Here is a 20,694-nt window from a genome sequence, read left to right as displayed (position 1 = left end):
ACAAGACAAATTCATCTCTGTGCGCGCTCCAAGACATGGTGATGGATCAACAGTGTTTGAAGTGCAGAGTCTAATTATGTCTGCAAATTTATTCCTGTTTGATATAAAATTCTGCAGATTTTTCCAAACTTAATTCATAAAAAGCCTCTTTAGATAAACTAACAGTGATTGATAAAGAGATGAAAATGTAGTTGTAGAAAACCAATTTACCAACTTGTAAATTGGTTAAAATTTCAGAAAGTAAAGCAAGACTACTTTCTATCATTTAATTTTAAATTTATAAAATGTATAACATACTTAAACTAATTTAACCCATGTGAGAACTGATCGGATATCAGATTCAGTAAGATCCCATACTGGGGTCAAATCTACACGCTCTCCAGAAGTCAGATTAGTGTGACTGAGATCCTGAAATGTTTGCCTTTACTTTACTTTTGAAACCTTTCATGTTGCAATTTAATTTCAGGAGTTTCACAAAAATCTGTAGCCTGGTGTTGAAATGTGTCCACTAGTCCTCCAGGTTTCATCATTTATTAAAACAAAACAGATTTCTGATTGTTTAGCCATTTTGCAGCAGACAGGCAAGTGGAAGCTGCACAGGTACAACAGAATGAAGTTACAGTACAGTGTTCTGTTTCACACACACACACCAACAGTAGATAATACACACATCTTCCAAAGGAAAACTGTTAAACAAGGCAGTTTTATTTTATAACAGATCACTTTTAGGAAGACAACATGAATGAGCCACACAAACATGCTGACGAGATCATAACTAAAAACAGTAAAGCTCTCCTCTATAGTTCTATATTCATAATACAGAGAAATGGTTACATTCAGCTAACACCAGAAAACATTGAACAGTCAATATTTCTTTAATATGAAGTCCTCACATAAACATGGACGTGCTGCAAATATGGAAAAATGGCTTCCTTTATAGCCATCCAGTCACTGTAATGTCATGTGGCTGGGATGCCCTTTGACCTTTCCCTCCCTTCCTTCCTTGGCCTACAACAAGACATAACATGTTTGGAAGAACAGTGCTGAGATTAATCTGCTGGCTTTCAGTGGAGGAATGTGGGAATCCAGGTCAAAACGTCCCCGTCTTTAACCAAAAACACAGAAAAGGGAAGAAAGTCTTTATTGTTCCTTTTGTAATAATAATAATAACAGATAGAGGATATTTTCAACAACTCAAGTTAGCAAAGTTTCTATCATCTTACTGAAATCACTTCAAAGTTAAAAACTAAGTCTCTCCCTGCCTAGTAAGATGTTCTTCCAGTGAAGTGAGAAAACAGGAACCATTCAGGCTGGACAGACTCATCCTGTCAGGAAGTGATGCCACAGTGCAAAGTGAGGAGGCTACAGGGTGGAGGGTGGGGGGGGCTAAGCACATGGCGAGCTACAGTGGAGGATAGAAGCAGCTGTCGCGCTTTAGCGAGGGTCATCTGGGGCGGCAATCTTCTCCAAACTGGGCTTCATTCCCCAGATCTCTCTTGCGTACTGGGAGATGGTGCGGTCACTGGAGAATTTTCCACAGCCGGCGATGTTATGGATCACCTTCTTGGTCCACTCCTTAGGGTTCTGGTAAACAGAGGGGAGGGAGACATCGAAAACAACACTTATTCTGTGTTTTATTCTGTCATATTAGACAGAATAAAACACTTAAAAATACTAAAAAAAATATCAATTTTAAGTCTTTCCACAGATTCCCAATTTGACTTTGACTGGGCCATTTTAACACAAGACTCTGCTTTGGTCTATAATTGCGGTCGGTGCAGCCCTAGTGAAGACATTTTTTAAAATGTCTTCACATTTAAAAATCGAATCAAAATACATAAATACGAAACTGACCAAAAAGAAAAGCCACTGCACTTTAACTCCATAAATATAACTCAATGTTATTTCTCTCTGGCCTTGGTACAGAGAGAAGGTTCTCACTGACCTTGTAGAGCGCGCTGACCTTCTCCTGACATTTGATGTAGTCTTCATAGTCTGCAAACACTTTGAACCTGCAGCACAATCAACAAATGTTCATCATGATTTTATGATCATTTCATGCCATTTCACATTGCTGATAACATTCAACAAATGTAGCTTTGTGACCAATAACTTCCACAGATTTCCCACATTACCTGTCATGGTGCATCAGCATGTTGACCAGGTCTTTGAAGAGCTCAGGCTCTCCAGGGCTGAAGAAGCCTGCAGATATCTGGTCCATGGCCTGCTTCAGCTCAGGGATACGGTTGTAATAACAGATGGCATCATAGCTGAGGACAAGACACAGACAAAGCAAACCAAAAAGGTCATGGAATGTCATCTGACAAAACATCAATATTCAAATATGGAAAAAAAAGAACACAAACATGTCAATCATAAAGCATTCAAACAGATTCCAGATTGTTGAAGAAAATAGGTATGTGTTCTGATGATAGATTGATCTATTATTGTATTTCCAAAGACAGGAGAATAAAATTCCAAGTATAAATAAAACTTCAAGGATGCTCGTTTTTCGATGTCATATTTATTCAGTGTAATGGACCTTGGTGAAACTCACCCTTTCTTGTCCATTGCCTCCACATCTTCCACCCTCATGCCAAAGATGAAGAGATTTTCCTCTCCAGCCTCCTCTGCCATCTCCACGTTGGCTCCATCCATGGTGCCGATGGTGAGGGCGCCGTTCAACATGAACTTCATGTTCCCAGTGCCAGAGGCCTCAGTGCCGGCTGTGGAGATTTGCTCTGATAGGTCCGCAGCGGGAATGACTGTAACGTATTGAACACACTGTAGTTAACTCTGGCTTCCGCAGGAGCCAGACAACACAGACAGGACCAGTCTGTGTACTGCAGCTGCCAACTAAATAACGGATATGGATTTTTATAATTTTAAAGCACCACTTATTAATTACCCTTTTCAGCCAGAGTGACTCTGTAGTTCTCCAGGAAGATGACCTTAAGGCGGTCGCCCACCACAGGGTCATTGTTGACAACGTCCCCGATGGCTGTGATCAGCCTGATGATCATTTTTGCAGTGTGGTAACCTGGAGCTGCCTGGAAACATAGCAACCAAAAATAATGAAATACAATAAACACAAAGCATCATAGCAGGTCAGTCAGATAAAACTGATCAACTATTCTGTGCTCAGCTGTACAGTAATATGTTCCTGAAAAAGGTTCAAAACTTTGAAATCAAACCAGTAACATTGGATAGTTGAAACTGATCTACAGAGACATTTAGCTTAGCTTGTTGTAGGCTAGAAGGCAGTCTCGTAGCCTACCTATAGAAAATGATCATATATTAAATAAGTATAATAGAACAGAAAGCAGGGATTTACACGTATTGACTAAAAGGTTCACAACCATTTTATTCTCAATGTCTGACATTAAATTGGAATAAACTTGGTTTAAAATGTCATGTGTCTTTCTATACAGCATTTGGTTTTAACTAGGCCAATTAGGGAGGCACCATCTGCTCAGATATGTAACTGAAAAATGCAGCAAACCAGTTCAGACCAAGTACCATTTGACACCGCACAAATCTTACTTGTCCATGAAATTATGTTTACATAGCAATGAGAAACCTGAGACATATCAAAATCTAACAGTGCTGACTATAACTGAAGGTATCAAAACTGGAGTAAAAAGCGTTATAGACAGGGGACACGACCTGGGTGTAGTGGGGACAGACACTGATTATATTTAATTACCAATCTTCTGTAACTATCATGTGTGTATATTTCAGAGAAAAGAACGGAGCTGCTCACCTTTCCTCCAATCATGATAGTCCTAGGGGTCCATGACTTATTGGGTTCGTTTTTAATGCCTGATTGAAAAAAAAAAAAAAAAACATTAAAAGTTTATTCTCCTCAAATATCAACCTACATTCATTTCTGCACAGCTTACGGTTGTAGAATGTGATGATGTGCAGGCAGTTGAGCAGCTGCCTTTTGTACTCATGGATCCTCTTCACCTGCACATCAAACATGGAGCTGGGATTGATCTTCACCTTGTAGTGCTCCTCCAGGTGGGCAGCAAACTTCAGCTTGTTCTCCTTAAGGTTCAAGCAGATAGACACAATGTAAAAACCAAACAGGGCAAATTTAATAAACCCTGATTTAATTATTAAACAATTACTTGTTTGATTTTTGCAACATCTCTAATGAAGGCGTCATCATTTACGAAGTCCAAAAGCTTCTTGAGCTGGTCCAGGTCACGGATGTAATCCTCACCGATCCTCTGGAAGTTAAACAGGTCAGAGAGTGAATTAAAAAAATTTAAATAATAACACGGTAACATTATACAATTTTAATTATAATGCATTTTACACATAAATCTCAAAGTGCTCCAGAACTACAATAAAAACCTTAACTAAAGTAAAACCAATAAAACTCATTCAAAATATTAATCATAAAACCAATACAGAGGTAGATTTTCCTAAATTCAGAACTGAAGAAGGTTCACGCTAAAAAAAAAAAAAAAATTTAACTCAAGGATATAGGCTCAAGGAGCGGGAAATCGACAGGCGGATTGGCACAGTGTCTGCCGTGAAGCGGGCGCTGTACCGGTCTGTTGTGGTGAAGAGAGAGCTGAGTCAAAGAGCGAAGCTCTCGATTTACCGGTCGATCTACGTTCCCACCCTCATCTATGGTCATGAGCTTTGGGTCATGACTGAAAGAACGAGATTGCGGATACAAGCGGCCAAAATGGATTTTCTCCATAGGGTGTCTGGGCTCTCCCTTAGAGATAGGGAGAGAAGCTCAGTCATCCGGGAGGGACTCAGAGTAGAGCCGCTGCTCCTTCACATTGAGAGGAGCCAGTTGAGGTGGCTCGGGCATCTGGTCAGGATGCCTCCTGGGCGCCTCCCTGGTGAGGTGTTCCGGGCATATCTCACCAGGAGGAGGCCCCGGGGAAGACCCAGGACACGCTGGAGGGACGATGTTTCTCGGTTGGCCTGGGAACGCCTTGGGATTCCCCTGGAGGAGCTGGAACAAGTGGCTGTGGAGAGGGAAGTCTGGACCTTCTGAAACTGCTACCCCCGCGACCCGACCCCAGATAAAGCGGAAGAGAATGAATGAATGAATGGATGGATGGATGGATGGATGGATGGATGGATGGATGGATGGATGGATGGATGGATGGATGGATGGATGGATGTTAGGCACATGTAAAGAACTTTATGAGTAGAACTGAAGAAGGAAATTCCTGTAGTTCTCTAACAGATCATCATCATGTCATTGGCCTACAAAGACAGAACATCTTCCCAAGATAGAGCAACAGCTAGGGTCAACTCACACAGTCAGTTCATCCTTTAGAAAAGTTATGCTGTCACGCTGTCATCTCCTCAGTATTATTCATAGTTCAATATCATTTTTGTGGAAAAAAATAACCAATTGTTAGCCAAAAGGCTACAATTTAGAATTTGATTATTCTTTAGGTAAATTACTCAAATATAAAACTAAGATGACTTTCCATATAATCCTGAGAGATCACCAGCACACACCTCAGCAATGACCTCAGCCAGGCCCGGGTTGCACATGACCAGCCATCGCCTGGGTGTGATCCCATTGGTCTTGTTCTGGAATTTCTGAGGATCCAAGTCGTAGAAGTCCTTGAACCTGGAGAAGAGGTTCAACCACACTCAGATGTGTTTTTTTGTAAATATGGTCAAAACATTAAGAAAAGTTTGTTTTTTTTAAATTAGAGCCATGAAAAAAAAAGTCCAGCATCATCATGTCATCAGGCCAAGCTTATTCAGTCTAATTAGATTGGTTGCTATAAAAGATGTGCTTGAAATCAGTTTTCTTGTGTTAGCCATAGTTATCTCCAATAAGATCATCACTTTGTTTCAACCCAGAAAAAGATCTGAAGACAATTTCCCCATGGGGGTGAATAAATCTCCTTGAACTGAACTGCAGCAGTAGGATCTTTCTGCATGGAGTTTCTGCATGTTCCACTTGTGCATATGTGGGTTCTCTTCAGGCACACTGGCTCTTTTGGAAAAGAGCCTTTTGGCAAGAAAGGTAGCGACTAACTTCTGTCTAAGAATCTACCATGGAAAGACTGAAATCCAGCACAAAGTACAAAGATAGACAGCAGAAGACTGGTCAAGTTTTTAACTTGTCTGACCATCATCTTTGTAGTTGTTAGAGAAGTATGGATATCATTTGTCAGTGAAGAAAAGTTCACAAATCCTGTCATTCCAACACCAATTCAGGTTGAATAACAGAGTTCAGAGTTGCTTCTTATCTGATGGATTGGCCTGATTCACAACTTTAATAGATGGATTCTCCAAGAACATCGTCTACAAATAATCCAGGAACAATCTGATGATCTGTATTTTTTCCAACATGATGGAGAAGGCTGTCACAAATATCAGATCTAACATCACTGACAATCTGTGGCCAGTTCTCTAAAAGTAGGTGGAAGCTGGAATAAACTCAAACCATGGCAGGATCACCAGTGATATGAATTACAGAATATGAAAAAATATCAATACAATCCTTCTCTTTTCATTCATTTGATGTGTTTACAAATAAAAGCATTTGAAAAAATATAAAAAATTGTATTTTGAATACAACATTTGAAAAAAATATTCAACTACAACTGTTGCACTGTCTAAACTTTGGTCATGACTGTTCATCAAATTCAAAGACTTGACAATTGCAGAGGAAGATGGACTGAGGTTTTATTACTCACACAGTGTTTTTGATGATTTCTGAATGGATGCGGGCCACTCCGTTGACGGCATGAGACCCCACGATGCACAGGTGAGCCATGTTGATTTTCTTCACGTTTCCCTCCTCGATCAGGGACATTCTGCGCAGACGGTCAGGATCTTCAGGGTAGATGTTAGAGATGCGCTACAGGGGAAGAAGAATAGAGATTTTATCTCTCCGCATTAACCTCTGCCAAAAATTATATCCAGATCCATTTTGTAACCTGATTTTGTAAAGACAATCTTTTGTTTGTATTCACAATCAAAAGATTGTCTTTTATGTTCCATTTCCACATGGAACAGGACCCAATAGAAGGGTGTAAATCAGTAGAAGGGTGTTAATATGGATTTGCTTGTCGCGGTCCTTCTCTGTGGTTGTGTTTTCCAGTTTCTACTTAACACTTTATTTTGGTGCTGTGAATGCGTCACCTAGGGCCTGCAGTCTATAAGGAGCGCTGGTGTCAACACCTGTGACATGAGGCAGGGTGTTGCCTCATGTCACACTCTTGTGTATGCTCTACTTTCCTCTGTCTGCATTAATAACAGGATGACTTCTGTCTTGACTCGTTCTCCCAGATGAAGCCACTAAAGGAGCTGCTACTGCCATCTGCTCTTCTTTTTAACATTGAAAGTACTCCTGGATCATTGCTTCTGCATCTTTTTTTGTGCTCTGTCCTTTCAAACCCCTGGTCAGTCATGGGAGACGGCTGCTCACACTGAGCCAAGTCAGAAGCTTGACTCAGTGTTGGTTCTGCAAGCCAGAGGCTCGATGCGATCTGTGGCGTTTACTTACAAACTGTTTTAACCTATTTGAGCTTATAACTAAAAGGAAAATACTTTTTGTTCTGAAGGTAACTTAGTCTGGCTTTTGGTGCTAAAGCAATCAGCCTCAAATCGCAGCTAAATATACTGTAGGCATTTCTTTAGTAAAAAAACTGGGATCACTATTTTTTTAACTTTTATTGGGTTTAGTGACCTTTATTTGATAGTGAATTGACAGGAAAGTGGGTAATGAGAGAAGGAGGAAGACATGCGGCAAAGGTCACCAGGCCGGGATTCGAACCTGCGACAGCTGTGTCGAGGACTAAGGCCTCCATATGTGGTTTGTGTTTAACCCCTCCGCCACCACAACACCCAGGGATCACTAATTTTTAAAGTCCTCCTACATCAGCAACTACCCCTGTACCTCCAGATGTCTCCTGTTGATCTCATAAATAATCTCCAAGTGTCGAGGTAGCAGGTTCTGAAACAAGTCGACAGGCCAGCGCTCCAGTGCTTCAGGCAGGACGGTGTGGTTGGTGTAGGCACAAGTGCGATTCACAATGTCCCAAGCCTGCAAACCATGAGAGTATGACAGAGCAGTCAGGAAGGCTGAAATTGTACGGCTTATACGGAAGGGTTTAAGGAAGACACTTCAAAAGACTACAACAGCATGAATATGCGGTTCAAAGTTGCATCAAACAAAACAAGATTTCTGGAGGAATCTCCAGAGGAAGCCATGTAGCATTCACTGATTTTAGTGATTCTGGATTTTTAGTGTATCCAAATGTGGATACAAGCATAACAGTTAATATGCGTGACCTCTCAAAATAAGTTTTTCACATTTTACATTAGCCACTTGAATTCCAGGATGATGGCCATTTTTCAAAATGGCTGCCGTTTTTGAGCCTTTTAACCAATTATTGTCATAAAATGTTACCCATTTTCATAACTTGGATGAACATCATGTCACATCATATGGTTTTAACTATGGTCATTCTATTCATGCAACTTTAAAGTAATATGTAGCAAAATCCAAAGCCAAAATTGAAAATGAGAACTTTGCTGTTTGCGAGTCTCGACTGGGATGTGAGATGAAGATGTGTGACACAGACTGAGAGACAGTCATCCTAATGGTTAGCATTAGCTTCTGTTAGTTGTTCTTTGTGCTTAGCGATTTAGCTTTGTCAGACCTTCTTGTTTAACAAATTAATGGGTAGTGAATCAAACTTTTTGGTTAGCTGTGCCCATCGATGGCAGTAACTGCTGCAGATATTAGTGCAAACATACTCTATCATCTCCATTACAGCCATTGCGGCCATTTGGAAAAATATCCTTCACGAAACGGAAACCCCAGATCAAGAAAATTTCAATGATGTTTATGATTTAAATTATGTAGGTTATGATTTGACACCAAACACATTGTCAATTTTGTCATGAAAATATGTATTTTTCACTGTTTGTTATTGTCAAATGATGACAAAATTGCTTTTTATTTTTTAAGAAATCAAAAAATTATCTGTAAATATGATTTGTATGTGATTTGTATTTATGTATGATTCAACACCAAAAGTATTCATAAATATTGGCAAACCTAGCACAAAAATTAATTTTCCTTCACAACCATGCCAGTCACCTTGAAAAATGAGCATTTTTTGTTGGTACAGATGGTAACATCTGTGTCAAGTTAGGTTCCTGTATCCATGTGTGAAACATTTCGCTGAAATATTAAATTATCTGCTGTACTATTTAGAGCTCCTATGGTTTAGGGTGGTACATATACAGTAGGGTTGTGTAATAAGGCAATACTAAAGCATAACAGCAAATCTCCAGCAGTATCGCTGAACCAGTGGTGCAAAGGCTCAGTTACACTGCTGACCTTAACCTGGTAGAAATGCTACAGAATTGTTGTGAAGAAACCAAATGACTCCACAACAGAATTACAAACTGATAAAATGATACAGATCCAAGAAGCTCATAAACTGTGGAATTAACTCATGATTTGTAAAACCAATGGAAATTACTCTGCACTAGAGTTATTTAAATAAATAATGCTTTGATAGAAATTGTATTAAAATATACATCCTTACATTTACTGATTTGCCTCAAAGTCCACACAAACTGAACTATTTCCATTTTCCCAGGGTGGAACACAACTTCACTTAAAAGTGCTGCAAACACAAACATTGAGCTCCTCCTACCTCCCTGCAGCATCTCACATAGCAATCATACCTCAGAATCAAAATAGTGAGCAGCTGCTGCTGGAAGTTTAAAACTCGTCTAAAATGGTATGTTCAGAGAAGAGTGTCATCTTCCCACTATGTTTCTGTTTATGTCATACCCGCATCTTTACATTAGATTTTTCAGGATGAATTATCTTCTGCATATTGGTTTTGCCCTAATTAATTAAGCCGATTAAATTATCGCCTTAATTAATTACTGGAATTGATTACATTTTAAGTTCATTATAAGACAGAACTCTAATCTGTCTAAACATAGTGTAGTTGATCAAATGCAATTATTTTTATATCACAGACTAAAGAGGAAGTATCAAGAACTTTTCCAGTTTGAAATTTAGTGTCATAACATCCCCTTATTGTCGTCTACCTTCTCCCAGTCAAGTTTCTCGATATCCACAAGGATCCTCATCAACTCAGGAATAGCGAGAGCAGGGTGGGTGTCGTTCAGCTGGATGGCCACCTACACACACACAAACACACAACCAAACCAATGGGGACAGATAATTATGGACCAAATCAAATGTGAATGTCACATCTGACAGCATGTGGAAGCTAAATATGCTGCAAGATCTTCTTATTTACATGTAACCGACTTTGTGATGGTCCCAAATGAAATACATATAGGGAATGGTTAAGATTTATCCATGTAGTTCACAGAGAAAAAGCAGCATTAGGACCAAGTACAATATAAATATTGTAAGTGCAATATCTCAAAGGGTAATGGATAAACAAGGATGGATGTGAGAATGTGATGAAGCGGTCACCTTGTCTGGCATCTTAGACAGGTCTAATCGCACAAACTCTGTGGAGCCAAACTTGGAGGCTTTGAATCGCCGGATGATGTCTTGAAGAGTCGCTGCTACAACAAAGTACTCCTGCTTCAGACGCAGCTCCTTCCCCTCAAAAAACTGAACAACCAACACAAGCTGTTATGATCACATAATTTTCTCTTTCATAAAAAAATATATAGCCGCATATATAAATGAACATCCATATACTATGCTAACAAACCTGCTTTGGATTTTACAATTATTGATCCTGTCTGAATCAGAAAAAAATAATCATGTGTTGGAAATATGACTGAAATATTAAATGACGTTAGGCCACTGGGGGCAGCACTGATCCCCAATCATATCAAATCAACTTTCCCTTACTATTAAGATAAACCTCAAAAAATGTAAAGCTGTCATGAGGACCCATTGGATAATATGTAAGTATTTTTAGGATGACAGTTAGGGGGTTAATGTCAGTTCAGTTTTATTTATCGAACCAATACAATATGCTAAAAATTGCCATTGGCCGACACCCATGTTAGTGCCAATATATTGTGCATCCCTAGCAGCAGTGTTATGTTTTTAACGTACAATAAAAATGGGTAGTTGGGTTGTGTCCGGGAAACAACAAAATGACTCACATTGTCATTGGGGTACAGAACCCTGGAGATGTTCTCAGCCAAGTTTCTATCCAGGACGGCTTGGATGTAGCCACCAACATTAACTGTGGGACAGCAGCAGAGCAGGTCAGTGTTTTCCTCTCAGTACCGGCCACATATCCACAGATGTTTCACTGAGCAGGCTTTCAGCATGTCAAGTCATGGAACCTCGGCATTAGTGCAAACAATGCTTACAGTCTTTGAGGTTAAATTCACAGGGAGCCTTGGCAGACCAGAGTCTCATGGTGTTAACGATGTTGTTCCTGTAGCCAGGAACCGGAGTGTCATAGGGCAGAGCCAGAACCACCTGGGAGGAAACAACAAAAACAGAAATCATTACTTTGGTTCTTCTGTTGCCCTCTGCAGTGAGCTAAAGTGTGATCTTAGGGAGTCATCTGGGATCACAGTGAGAAGAGGTTTAACATGCTATTTCTACAGTTAGAACTGAATTTGTATTTATACACCAATTATGAGTAAAGGGACAATCCTCCCAAAAACCCATGTGTCACGCCATTGACACACATGGACATGTGACACATCTCCATGTGTGTCAATGGACACACATCAGCAGAGCTGTTGTGATGGTGCTTTGAAATGCAATATTATATAATAATAGTAATTCCCAAATAAAAACAATAATAACAATAATTTGGGGGTTATTATTAAGCACCAATTAAATTCTTCCCAAAATTAGTTGTTGATTCCCTCCTATGGAGTCTGTTCTTTAAGTCAAACCCAGTCATAAGCAAGAAAAACTATAGACTTGTAAACGAAAGTGGTTTCAAGGAGCAAGTTTTAAATTTGCAAACATTCAAACAACTTTGTCTTGGATTAGAAACTTGTAATTTACATTAGATTTGTCACTAAAATGTAAAGCCAGGCAGCTGAATCAGAAAAATGTTCTACTGTTTCACCTGACCTGCTAAATAACACCTGACAACGCAGCTTTGTTAAAGCATACGGTGTCAAGGTCGGGGGAGTTTCCGATAAGATACTCTATGTCAGGCCCATTGTTATCAGCATTGTACTGATTAACAACACAATTAATCCATCAAGATGTATGAAGCTTAAACTCTGTTATTCTGTGAGATTTCACAGCTATCAGAGCCAGGAGGTTCCAGTCTCACCCTCAGGAATTTATTACACAATATTTTTAAAAATCAGTCTGAATAATAACATAGTCTAGTTGATCTAATGCAATTGTTTTATATCACAGACTAAAAAAAATCAGTTTAACTATTAATGCCACTGTTTATGCTTTACTGTGTGGGGTAGTTGTATGCTTATTTATAGATAAAAATCATAACTATGATCTGATTAATGATAGGATTGAAACTACTGCAGCATCAAGAAACTAATCTCCAAATATTTCAGTTAGAAAACACAGTCAATGTTTCACTTCCAGAGCTATTTTCTGTCTGGAAGAGTTTAAAAACGTTTCCAAACATGGATCCAGAAGTAAGAGGCAAAAAGTCATAAAATGAATCCAAAAAACAGAGATCTGAAGCTTGGATTTATTTCAAGTACATTTGAACATCTAGTGCACAGGTGTCAAACTCCAGTCCTCGAGGGCTGCAGTCCTGCAGTTTTTAGATGTGCCACAGCTACAAAACACTGAAATGAAATGTCTTAATTACCTCCTCCTTGTGTAGATCAGTTCTCCCAGCCTTGCTAATGACCTAATTATTCTATTCAGGTGTGGTGCAGCAGAGGCACATCTAAAAGTTGCAGGACAGCGGCCCTCGAGGACTGGAGTTTGAGACCCCTGATCTAGTGAATACTAGCACTTTCCTGTGAATAGCTGTTCCCCATTGCTGTCTGACCTTTAACACATTTTGTCTTTAGTCCAGGTGTTAACCGATGTCTCTGTCAGGCAGATGTACCGACCTGCATGTCCAATCAGTTTGGTACAGCTTTGGCATTTGTCCAGTCCAGAGGCTTTTGTGTATGTTAGAAACATTTGTCCATCATTGCATGAGCGTGAAGGTGAGCAAGTCCAACATCTTAGCTGAGCTATTTCATGTCCTTCTAGCAGGAAAGTTAAAAGTCTGCCATTTCTAAATGTCTGGCTTTATTGTAGAAAAGTTTGGGTTTTTTTCTTTTCTTTCAATGCCACCAGAGCCAAAGGGCTCTTTCTGATTAAGTTTCTTTTGGGGTGAGATGATGATGCTCCAGAAATATCAGCATCACATGAAACAAAAGTACACTGAAATTCTTTGTAGAAGCAGAATCAGTATACCAGGACTTAGTTTGGATCCCAGCAGTACACTTGTTTTGTTGTATTTCCAGTTATTTCTGTCAATATTCTATTCAAATTTCTGTCAAACCTTAAAGTCAGTCCAGATGTTAGAAACATGATCCTCAAAATCAACTATCTGGGAATGGATACTGACTATGTAGTCCAGTATATAATCCTAAATCACAAAGAACAGAATCAACGTTTCCTCTTTTTCTGGAGACAAATGATTTATAGCAGAATAAAAAACAAATGGAACAGTTTTTATCCAGAACTTGTGTGAGTTTTGTGTCTGCACCAACCAACCTGTGTGTCGACCCATTTCACTCCTTCACCTGTGTGCTCCACCCTGCCGTAGAAGTGGACCGGACGCATGTACTCAGGTCGAGCCTTCTCCCAGGGATTCCCGTAGCGCAGCCAGTCGTCCGCTTCCTCTACCTGTGGATAGGAAGTCAGGAAACACCACGAGCTGTTACTGCTGCACACTCATTGCTGATACGTCTTCATGCTGCCTTTCACGAGCCACACTGGTCCAGTAGACAACTCACCACAGAAGTTTGGATCAGTGAGTGAAATATTAAACCCACTCACATATCCCAGGTCCCTTCATTTCCACATGGATATTCTAGACTTTCACAAACTCAAATCTCTGGAGTTCTTTCTACTTAATGACCACTTTAAAATACAAACAACCAGTACAAAATACAAACTTCAAAAGTTCACTCGATATGTTACAGGCGGTATGCTTCAAATATGGACTGCTCAAATATACTGGAACAGAAATTTAGAATAAGGTAAATGAAGAAGGAATACAAGGAAGGAAGGAAAAAAGGAAGGAAGAAAGGACAGAGTAGAAAAAGAACACAAGGAGGAAAGGAAAATAGGACAGAATAAAGGAGAAAATAAAGGATGCGAGAGACGGAGAACACATTAAGGACAGAAGGAAGGTCAAAAACGAGTAAGGATACAGCAAGCAAAAAAAGGAAGGTTAGGAGAGGACACAAGGAAGGATAGAAGAAAACCAATTTGGAGGACGTCCCTCTGGTTTTCTTCAGAGAAGTGAATGAAGTTCAGATGTGAGCAAATGAAGTAAGATTTCTGGTTTCAATTTGTTCACACATTTTATTAACCAAATATTGATCAAGTAAATAACTAGAAATGTCCAGTAAGATGATGTACAATCAGTCTGGACTAAAATCTTTTTCTTACAAAGGTTGAAATCCTCTTACGTTCAGTGTGTCTGTGGAATCAGGTGTGACTATTTATCGCCTGTCACAGCGTGAAGAGTGAACGGATGTGTGTTACAGTGAAAGGAAAACCAACTATTACTGCTGAGAAACAGAACTATTCCTGCATAATGGGACAAGCAAGCTCAACTTAGTTGTAAGAAACAGAGATCAGTTGTCATTAAAGGAAATAACATGAACTTTCAAAAATAGAAGAATTATGAAAACAACTAAGACTCATTTAAAAGTTGTTATTTTAAATGTGAAATTAGTTATGTTACAAAGCTTAATATGAATTCTGACAAGCTGAGTGTGATGCTTCTGCATCTGGTCCAGAAAAATGAAAAAAGAATCATTCATCATTGGTCCATACCTGCCAGCCGTTGATGATTTTCTGATTGAAGATACCAAACTCGTAACGGATTCCATATCCGTACGCCGCAAGCCCCAGGGAGGCCATGGAGTCCAGGAAACAAGCTGTGGAGAACACAAGCAGGAGTCTGTGAGCTGGAAGACCTCCGTCAGGATTCAACCCAACACTCACCAGCAAGGCGGCCCAGGCCTCCGTTTCCTAAGCCGGCGTCTTCCTCGATGTCCTGCAGTTCCTCCATGTCCAGACCCAGCTGAGGAGCAACACATTGTTACAGCAGAACCAGGTACTGTGTTGCCCTGACACTATTATTGCTAATTGCTGCTGGCTAGTCTGAAGGAGTTAAGTGAGGGAGTCATGGGGTAGGGCTGCTCTGTGAGCCGTTCAGTTCCACCCAGCCATTGGTTGAAATGGAGATTAAAATATTTCTAAAACATGCATGAAATAGTCGACCCAACACTCCAGTTATATTTTTGGTGAAGACATAACATTTAGTTTTACATAATAATGCCCCTTAAAAGTTTAGTGGTTTCTGAAGGCAGAATGGGAAGCAGAGCGCCTCATCTGTGGAACTGGCTCCCAGAGTTCTGCAAAAACACACATGTGTAATCTAACTTCCTTTTTGCTCACAGCCCTGCCGTTGGCCATCCACTCCACCCCTACTGCTGTGCCTCCCCTCTGTTTATTTCTCCTCATCTCTTCACATATTTGCATGGTGTCATGCATCTCATCACACCATGTTTGCATTTCTCTTCCGGGTTGAGATACAGAATCTTACTACTCAACCATTAAAAGAAAAACAACAACAAAATGACTCTTGTTCAGGGTTTCTGTTGGTATTTACCATTCCTTTTCTTCCTGTAATCTCAATCAAAAGTCAAAGTAGGTAGCTGATCTTCCGGAATTTGACTTAAAAAGTGTCTGTTTAATTCTTACAGTTAACAATAACCTAAAGAATGAAACTGTTTCTGTTTAAAGTGACTGTTTTTTATAAAATGGGAAATTAAGAAGCACCAATGGAACTAGTGAACCGATTTCCACTTTTATGCGGCTTTTAACAAACTACTCACCTTGTGACTTTCTTTCTTCTTGTCCCATCTCCATAAATGTCAGGGTCCATATTCTCAAAGATTCCCAGAGTTCTCTCAGAGAGCTCCTATCTAAGCCTATAAGTTCCTGCTAAAGAGTTCTAGCTTAAGAGTAATTCAGTCAGCTGCTGAGAGCGACTGAGCGAGGAGACAGGAAGTTACTAAGAACTTCCTGTCTTAGTAATTCGCTGTGGCTGACCCTGTTGCACAGCAAAGTGCATTCAGTTTAAAATGTATTGCTTTATAAACTAGTGAAATGGAAATATTAGTTTCAAAAACTATGACATGTCTATAAACATGCCATTATTAGAATAGCTTCATAGTCATAAACTTTGATGGGCCCTCCAGGTTCCTTCAGTCAAACACCTCAATCACCTCCTCGGTGCAGTTAAAGTCACCAGAATCCTGCTAATAACCTGATATTGTGACTCAGGTGTGCTGAAGTAGAAACACATCTAAAAGTTGTAGGACACCGGTGTTGCAAACTGGAGTTGCCGATGATGATTGCCGATCATCATCGGCAATATTAAAGATTATTCCAGCTCTAAACAATGCCATGATGATGGCATGCTGCACAGTCTGCCAGACTGTGATATGTGTGAATGTGTGTATGTGCAAGGTTGGTTTGTTATTGCTGCAAACATGATGAAAAGTGGAAAGAGTCGTTGGTTATGATCCTTTTCTATGCTACTGTAAATGTTTGACACGATTCAGAGCAAACATCTCAACATCAACTGCTCAGAAAGACTACAAGCTTTAGAGGAGACTGAAGAAAACTGTCAGGTGCTTAAATGTTTGACTCATAATACAGAACATTAGGGATTTAGGATCTTTCTCAGATGCTTGTTATAGATGATAGTTTTACTCAAAGCTGAAGTTCAGTTTTGAACATGCTTGTCAAAATGCAGGTAGACATGGATGGAAATCAGTGATGTTCTTTACCTGGTAGGTGGCCTCATCACATGCGTTCTCCAGGCCAAGGTTCACCATGGTGTTCTGCAGAGTCCGACCCATATAGAACTCCAGGGAGAGGTAGTAAACACGCTGCAGAAAACCAGAGAACAACCAGTAGGTTGATTCCAATCCCATCTTTTATAACTCTAGTTTATAGAACAGAGTCTACTTAATGGCAAATATCTACACTTTTATCAATTATCACTATTATAATCATTACACAGAGTACAAACTGGTAAGTATTTAAGTTTAGTTAGTACAGGATCAGTTGCATCAAAGGAACATCTTTCCGTTTCCTCAGAATTTATTTTTTTTTTTTGTACTGGTGGAAGCAGCTTGATGTGTTATTGACATTATATGCAGCACATACATTAAAAAAATACTTCCTGTCTTCTTTGAAGGATGTGAAGATAAAACAAGAAACAAAAGATAAAGAATAGCCATTTGTCATTTATAAAACAGCAAAATAAGTGACAAACCAAGCATGCACAACATTTTGTGAAACAAATGCCTGGCTCATACAATAGATGACCTTCTCAGGTTCAGGAGCAAGAGCAGCTGATGCATGTGTAGCAGGGCTGTTGAGAAGCCAAGGTCAAAACGCTATCTTCAGACAATGTTTCAACATGTGGAAAGTCCTTTCCTAATATCTAAACTGAAAGTAGGACTAACGTAAAGTCCAGTGTTGCAATCCAAACTTGCTCTCACACTACTCATTCAAAGCTGTTTCCATGGTGATATGACAAGGTGCGATACGGTTACAGCACCTAGCTGAAACTTGATATATTTTTCTAACTGCACTCAAAATGCAGAACTTGGTTTATTTCTACTCATCATGCCACTTTTCTTAATTCTTATTACTCAACTAAACACATAAATGATTCAAACTCCAAAACACAAAAAACATTTTTTAAAAAAAACAAACAAATGCAACAAAAAAACCCACTGCAAACAAAAAATGTTGTGATGAGAGACAAAATGTTGCAAAAGGGAAAATGCTGTAAATGGCAAAACACCAAGTTTAAAACGTCGTAAACACGCCCCATAAACTGAAAGTGCTCCAGACCACTAGGGGGAGTCAACCACAAAAACATATGGGACCAGAACCTCAGTAAAGATAGGATGTCATAATTTAACAGGAGGTCCAGAAGACAGTGGGAGGAAGAAAGAAAGCATGCATTATATTTCCTTTCAAAAATGGAGTGTTTTGCAATATTACAGTATTCACTTGGGTAATATTGTATCAGACTCCCCCTAGTGATCTGGAGGACTTAAATTTTGTGGAGCCAGTTTGCAGCGTTTTATACTTGCTGCTGTTTTTGCCATTTGCTTCCATTTCCTGTGGTGGCAGGATTTTCTTTTGCATTTGATTTGTTGGTTTTAAGTTTTTTCTTCTATTTTTTCTATGATTGTTGCGTTTTTTGATGCACCTTTATTTTGTGCTTGTGTATACTTCAGTCTTTTGAAGGTGGTTGGGGAACTGCAAAATGAGCCTAAAAAGTTTGAGAATCACAGTTTTAAGTTGGAGTTCATTTTGAAATTGAAAAAAACAACAATCAAGGAATATGGTAACTTTTTTTTCCTTTATGTCTTAAAGTCTGTAAAATAAAAAACAGACCTGTCAATATCAGAATCAGCAAATCAGACTTGGAAAACTGGGCATCAGTATGAGCTTGATCATGCATAAACTCCAGTAGTATTTACAGCACATTATAAATGGTTCATGATATTTTAAATTAGATGTAAGGTGAAACCTCCTCCCACCCTCAAAGGCTTTGTCCTCCTTTTAAAGGAACCCTCCCTCATGCTAAAAGCTGGGTCAAACTAGCTGGCTGGTGAAAGATTGTCCTTGTATGTCAGAGTTAACTTTGGAAAAACAGAGGTAAACCGTGCACCACAATCCAAACTAAACAAGTTGGATGAACAGGAATCAATGAACAAAAATGTTGAAACCCCATTTATGGGAGATCAACAATTAAACTGTTCATAAAACATATTATTACAGCATATGGCTCTGCACACAAATGACAAAACACTAAGATTCTTCTCTAAGATGTAAGTCATGCACAGTAAATTATGCTTTACACATGAATGAGTTATTCTTTTCAATCAAGAGGAGATTTATTCGCTCTGGATTCAACTGTCACCAACAACAGTTGGACAGCGGAGTTACTGTATCGATGACAGTAACTATTAATAGAAAAATACATTTGATCTCAAACAGTCCTTCAAACAGCATTGTGGCGAGGCCATTTTGTGATGCGGTCGCTCATGGGGGGATGGATGAACCCTGCTACGCAATCACGTTCCAACAACCAGCTGCGTCTCTACCGGAACTCGCCGCGGATTTCTACTTGTACTCTCTTCAGCAGCAGTGTGTGTGTGTGCGTGTGTGACAGAGAGGGAGGGAAGGTGGAGAAGACGGTTTTTTGAAGGTTAAGAAAGGCCGATGGAAAGAGAAGGCGCCTGCATGTACCTGAGCTGCTTACAGACACACCCCCCCCCACACACACACACACACACAACATGCGTCAACAGCAGGAAGTCCGCGCGTGACTATAAATGGATGCAAGGAGCAGAGCAGACAAGCGCACGTACTCATAAACACATAAAACATCTCACGCGCACAGCTAATCGTCAGTGACATTGCAGCAGCAGCGCGCGATCCCTCGGCCCCTCCCACCGCTCATCTCATCAGCTGTGTGTACGTGCCGGAGCAGACTGCGGCATCAGCTGCTTACTTTCGGGTCCTTGTCATAGTAATGCTGCTGCGTTCGGATCCAGCGGCCCACCAAGTGGTCTCGGACCGTGTTGGCCAGGGCGAAGTAATAGTCCCGTTTGGTCGCAACATTTCGGTCCTTCACCAGAGTGAAGTGGAGGTGCCTGTTGAAATTAGTTTTCAGGTCCGCTACATTTTCCACCCCGGCCAGTCCCCGGACTGAAATCTGCTTCCTCCTGTCGTTGTCTGTCAGTGGCTTGGCCATGGCTGGAGGCTCGCTCGGGGATAACTGCTTTAGACTGAATGTGAAGCTAATCCGCGACTGAACAACTGCCCTGTCCTCCCTGACTCCCAACTGACAGCAATCGGCCAGTGGTACCTTCCGCTTCTGCTGTATTTATGACCTTTGTGCCAAGTTGACAAGAAAAGCATAAGCTTTTCCGGAAAACCTTTCACAATAAAGCTACATTTTTAAAGACTTAAGGCAGAATTATTATTTTATGGAGAGTAAAAGGTGCCAAATTACATTGAATAAATTAATTTTGAAATAATTTAAATGTGTCATTAATTTTTTAAATCTGGAAATAAATACAGAATATATTTTGAAACATACAATTAATTAAATGTGCATTATTTAAATGTATTTCATTAAAAATAACTAGATATACGTTTTTAATTTATTTCATATTCCTGTGCAGAAGCACATAATAAATTATTTAAGCTGTCAACTCAAATAAGTTGACAACTTAAATCAGGATGGGATCAAGCCTGCTGACTGGTTATTATTTTAGGTATCTGTTTATTATAATTTAGCACTCTTCGCTGCCCATAGTTTCTGCTTATTTCTGGGAAATACAATTTCTGATAGACCATGAAGAAAAAATAGTTTTATTTTTTACCTTGAAGGTTATAACTTATGTGTCAATCTCAAGGCCCGAGGGCCAAATCTGAACCTC

General features: G+C 39.7%; 1 protein-coding gene across 1 annotated transcript; it reads right to left on the bottom strand.

The window, feature by feature from the left end:
• Window positions 1–517: 517 nt before the first annotated feature.
• pygmb (phosphorylase, glycogen, muscle b) lies at window positions 518–20,132 on the bottom strand. The gene is made up of 20 exons (XM_028038542.1): window positions 19,761–20,132; window positions 17,008–17,109; window positions 15,152–15,230; window positions 14,981–15,084; window positions 13,688–13,819; window positions 11,341–11,452; window positions 11,128–11,210; window positions 10,478–10,621; window positions 10,081–10,173; window positions 7,901–8,047; window positions 6,696–6,859; window positions 5,500–5,614; window positions 4,134–4,235; window positions 3,903–4,050; window positions 3,764–3,822; window positions 2,909–3,050; window positions 2,558–2,765; window positions 2,136–2,270; window positions 1,946–2,012; window positions 518–1,584 (listed from the first exon to the last, which is right to left on the bottom strand). Exons 1-20 carry the CDS (start codon window positions 20,001–20,003, stop codon window positions 1,435–1,437), a joined length of 2,529 nt encoding a protein of 842 aa, XP_027894343.1. The 5' UTR covers window positions 20,004–20,132; the 3' UTR covers window positions 518–1,434.
• Window positions 20,133–20,694: the final 562 nt, after the last annotated feature.

The sequence above is a fragment of the Xiphophorus couchianus genome, chromosome 14, assembly GCF_001444195.1.
Source record: "Xiphophorus couchianus chromosome 14, X_couchianus-1.0, whole genome shotgun sequence".
Taxonomy (NCBI): Eukaryota; Metazoa; Chordata; class Actinopteri; order Cyprinodontiformes; family Poeciliidae; genus Xiphophorus; species Xiphophorus couchianus.
This window is presented reverse-complemented; position numbering and strand designations above follow the sequence as displayed.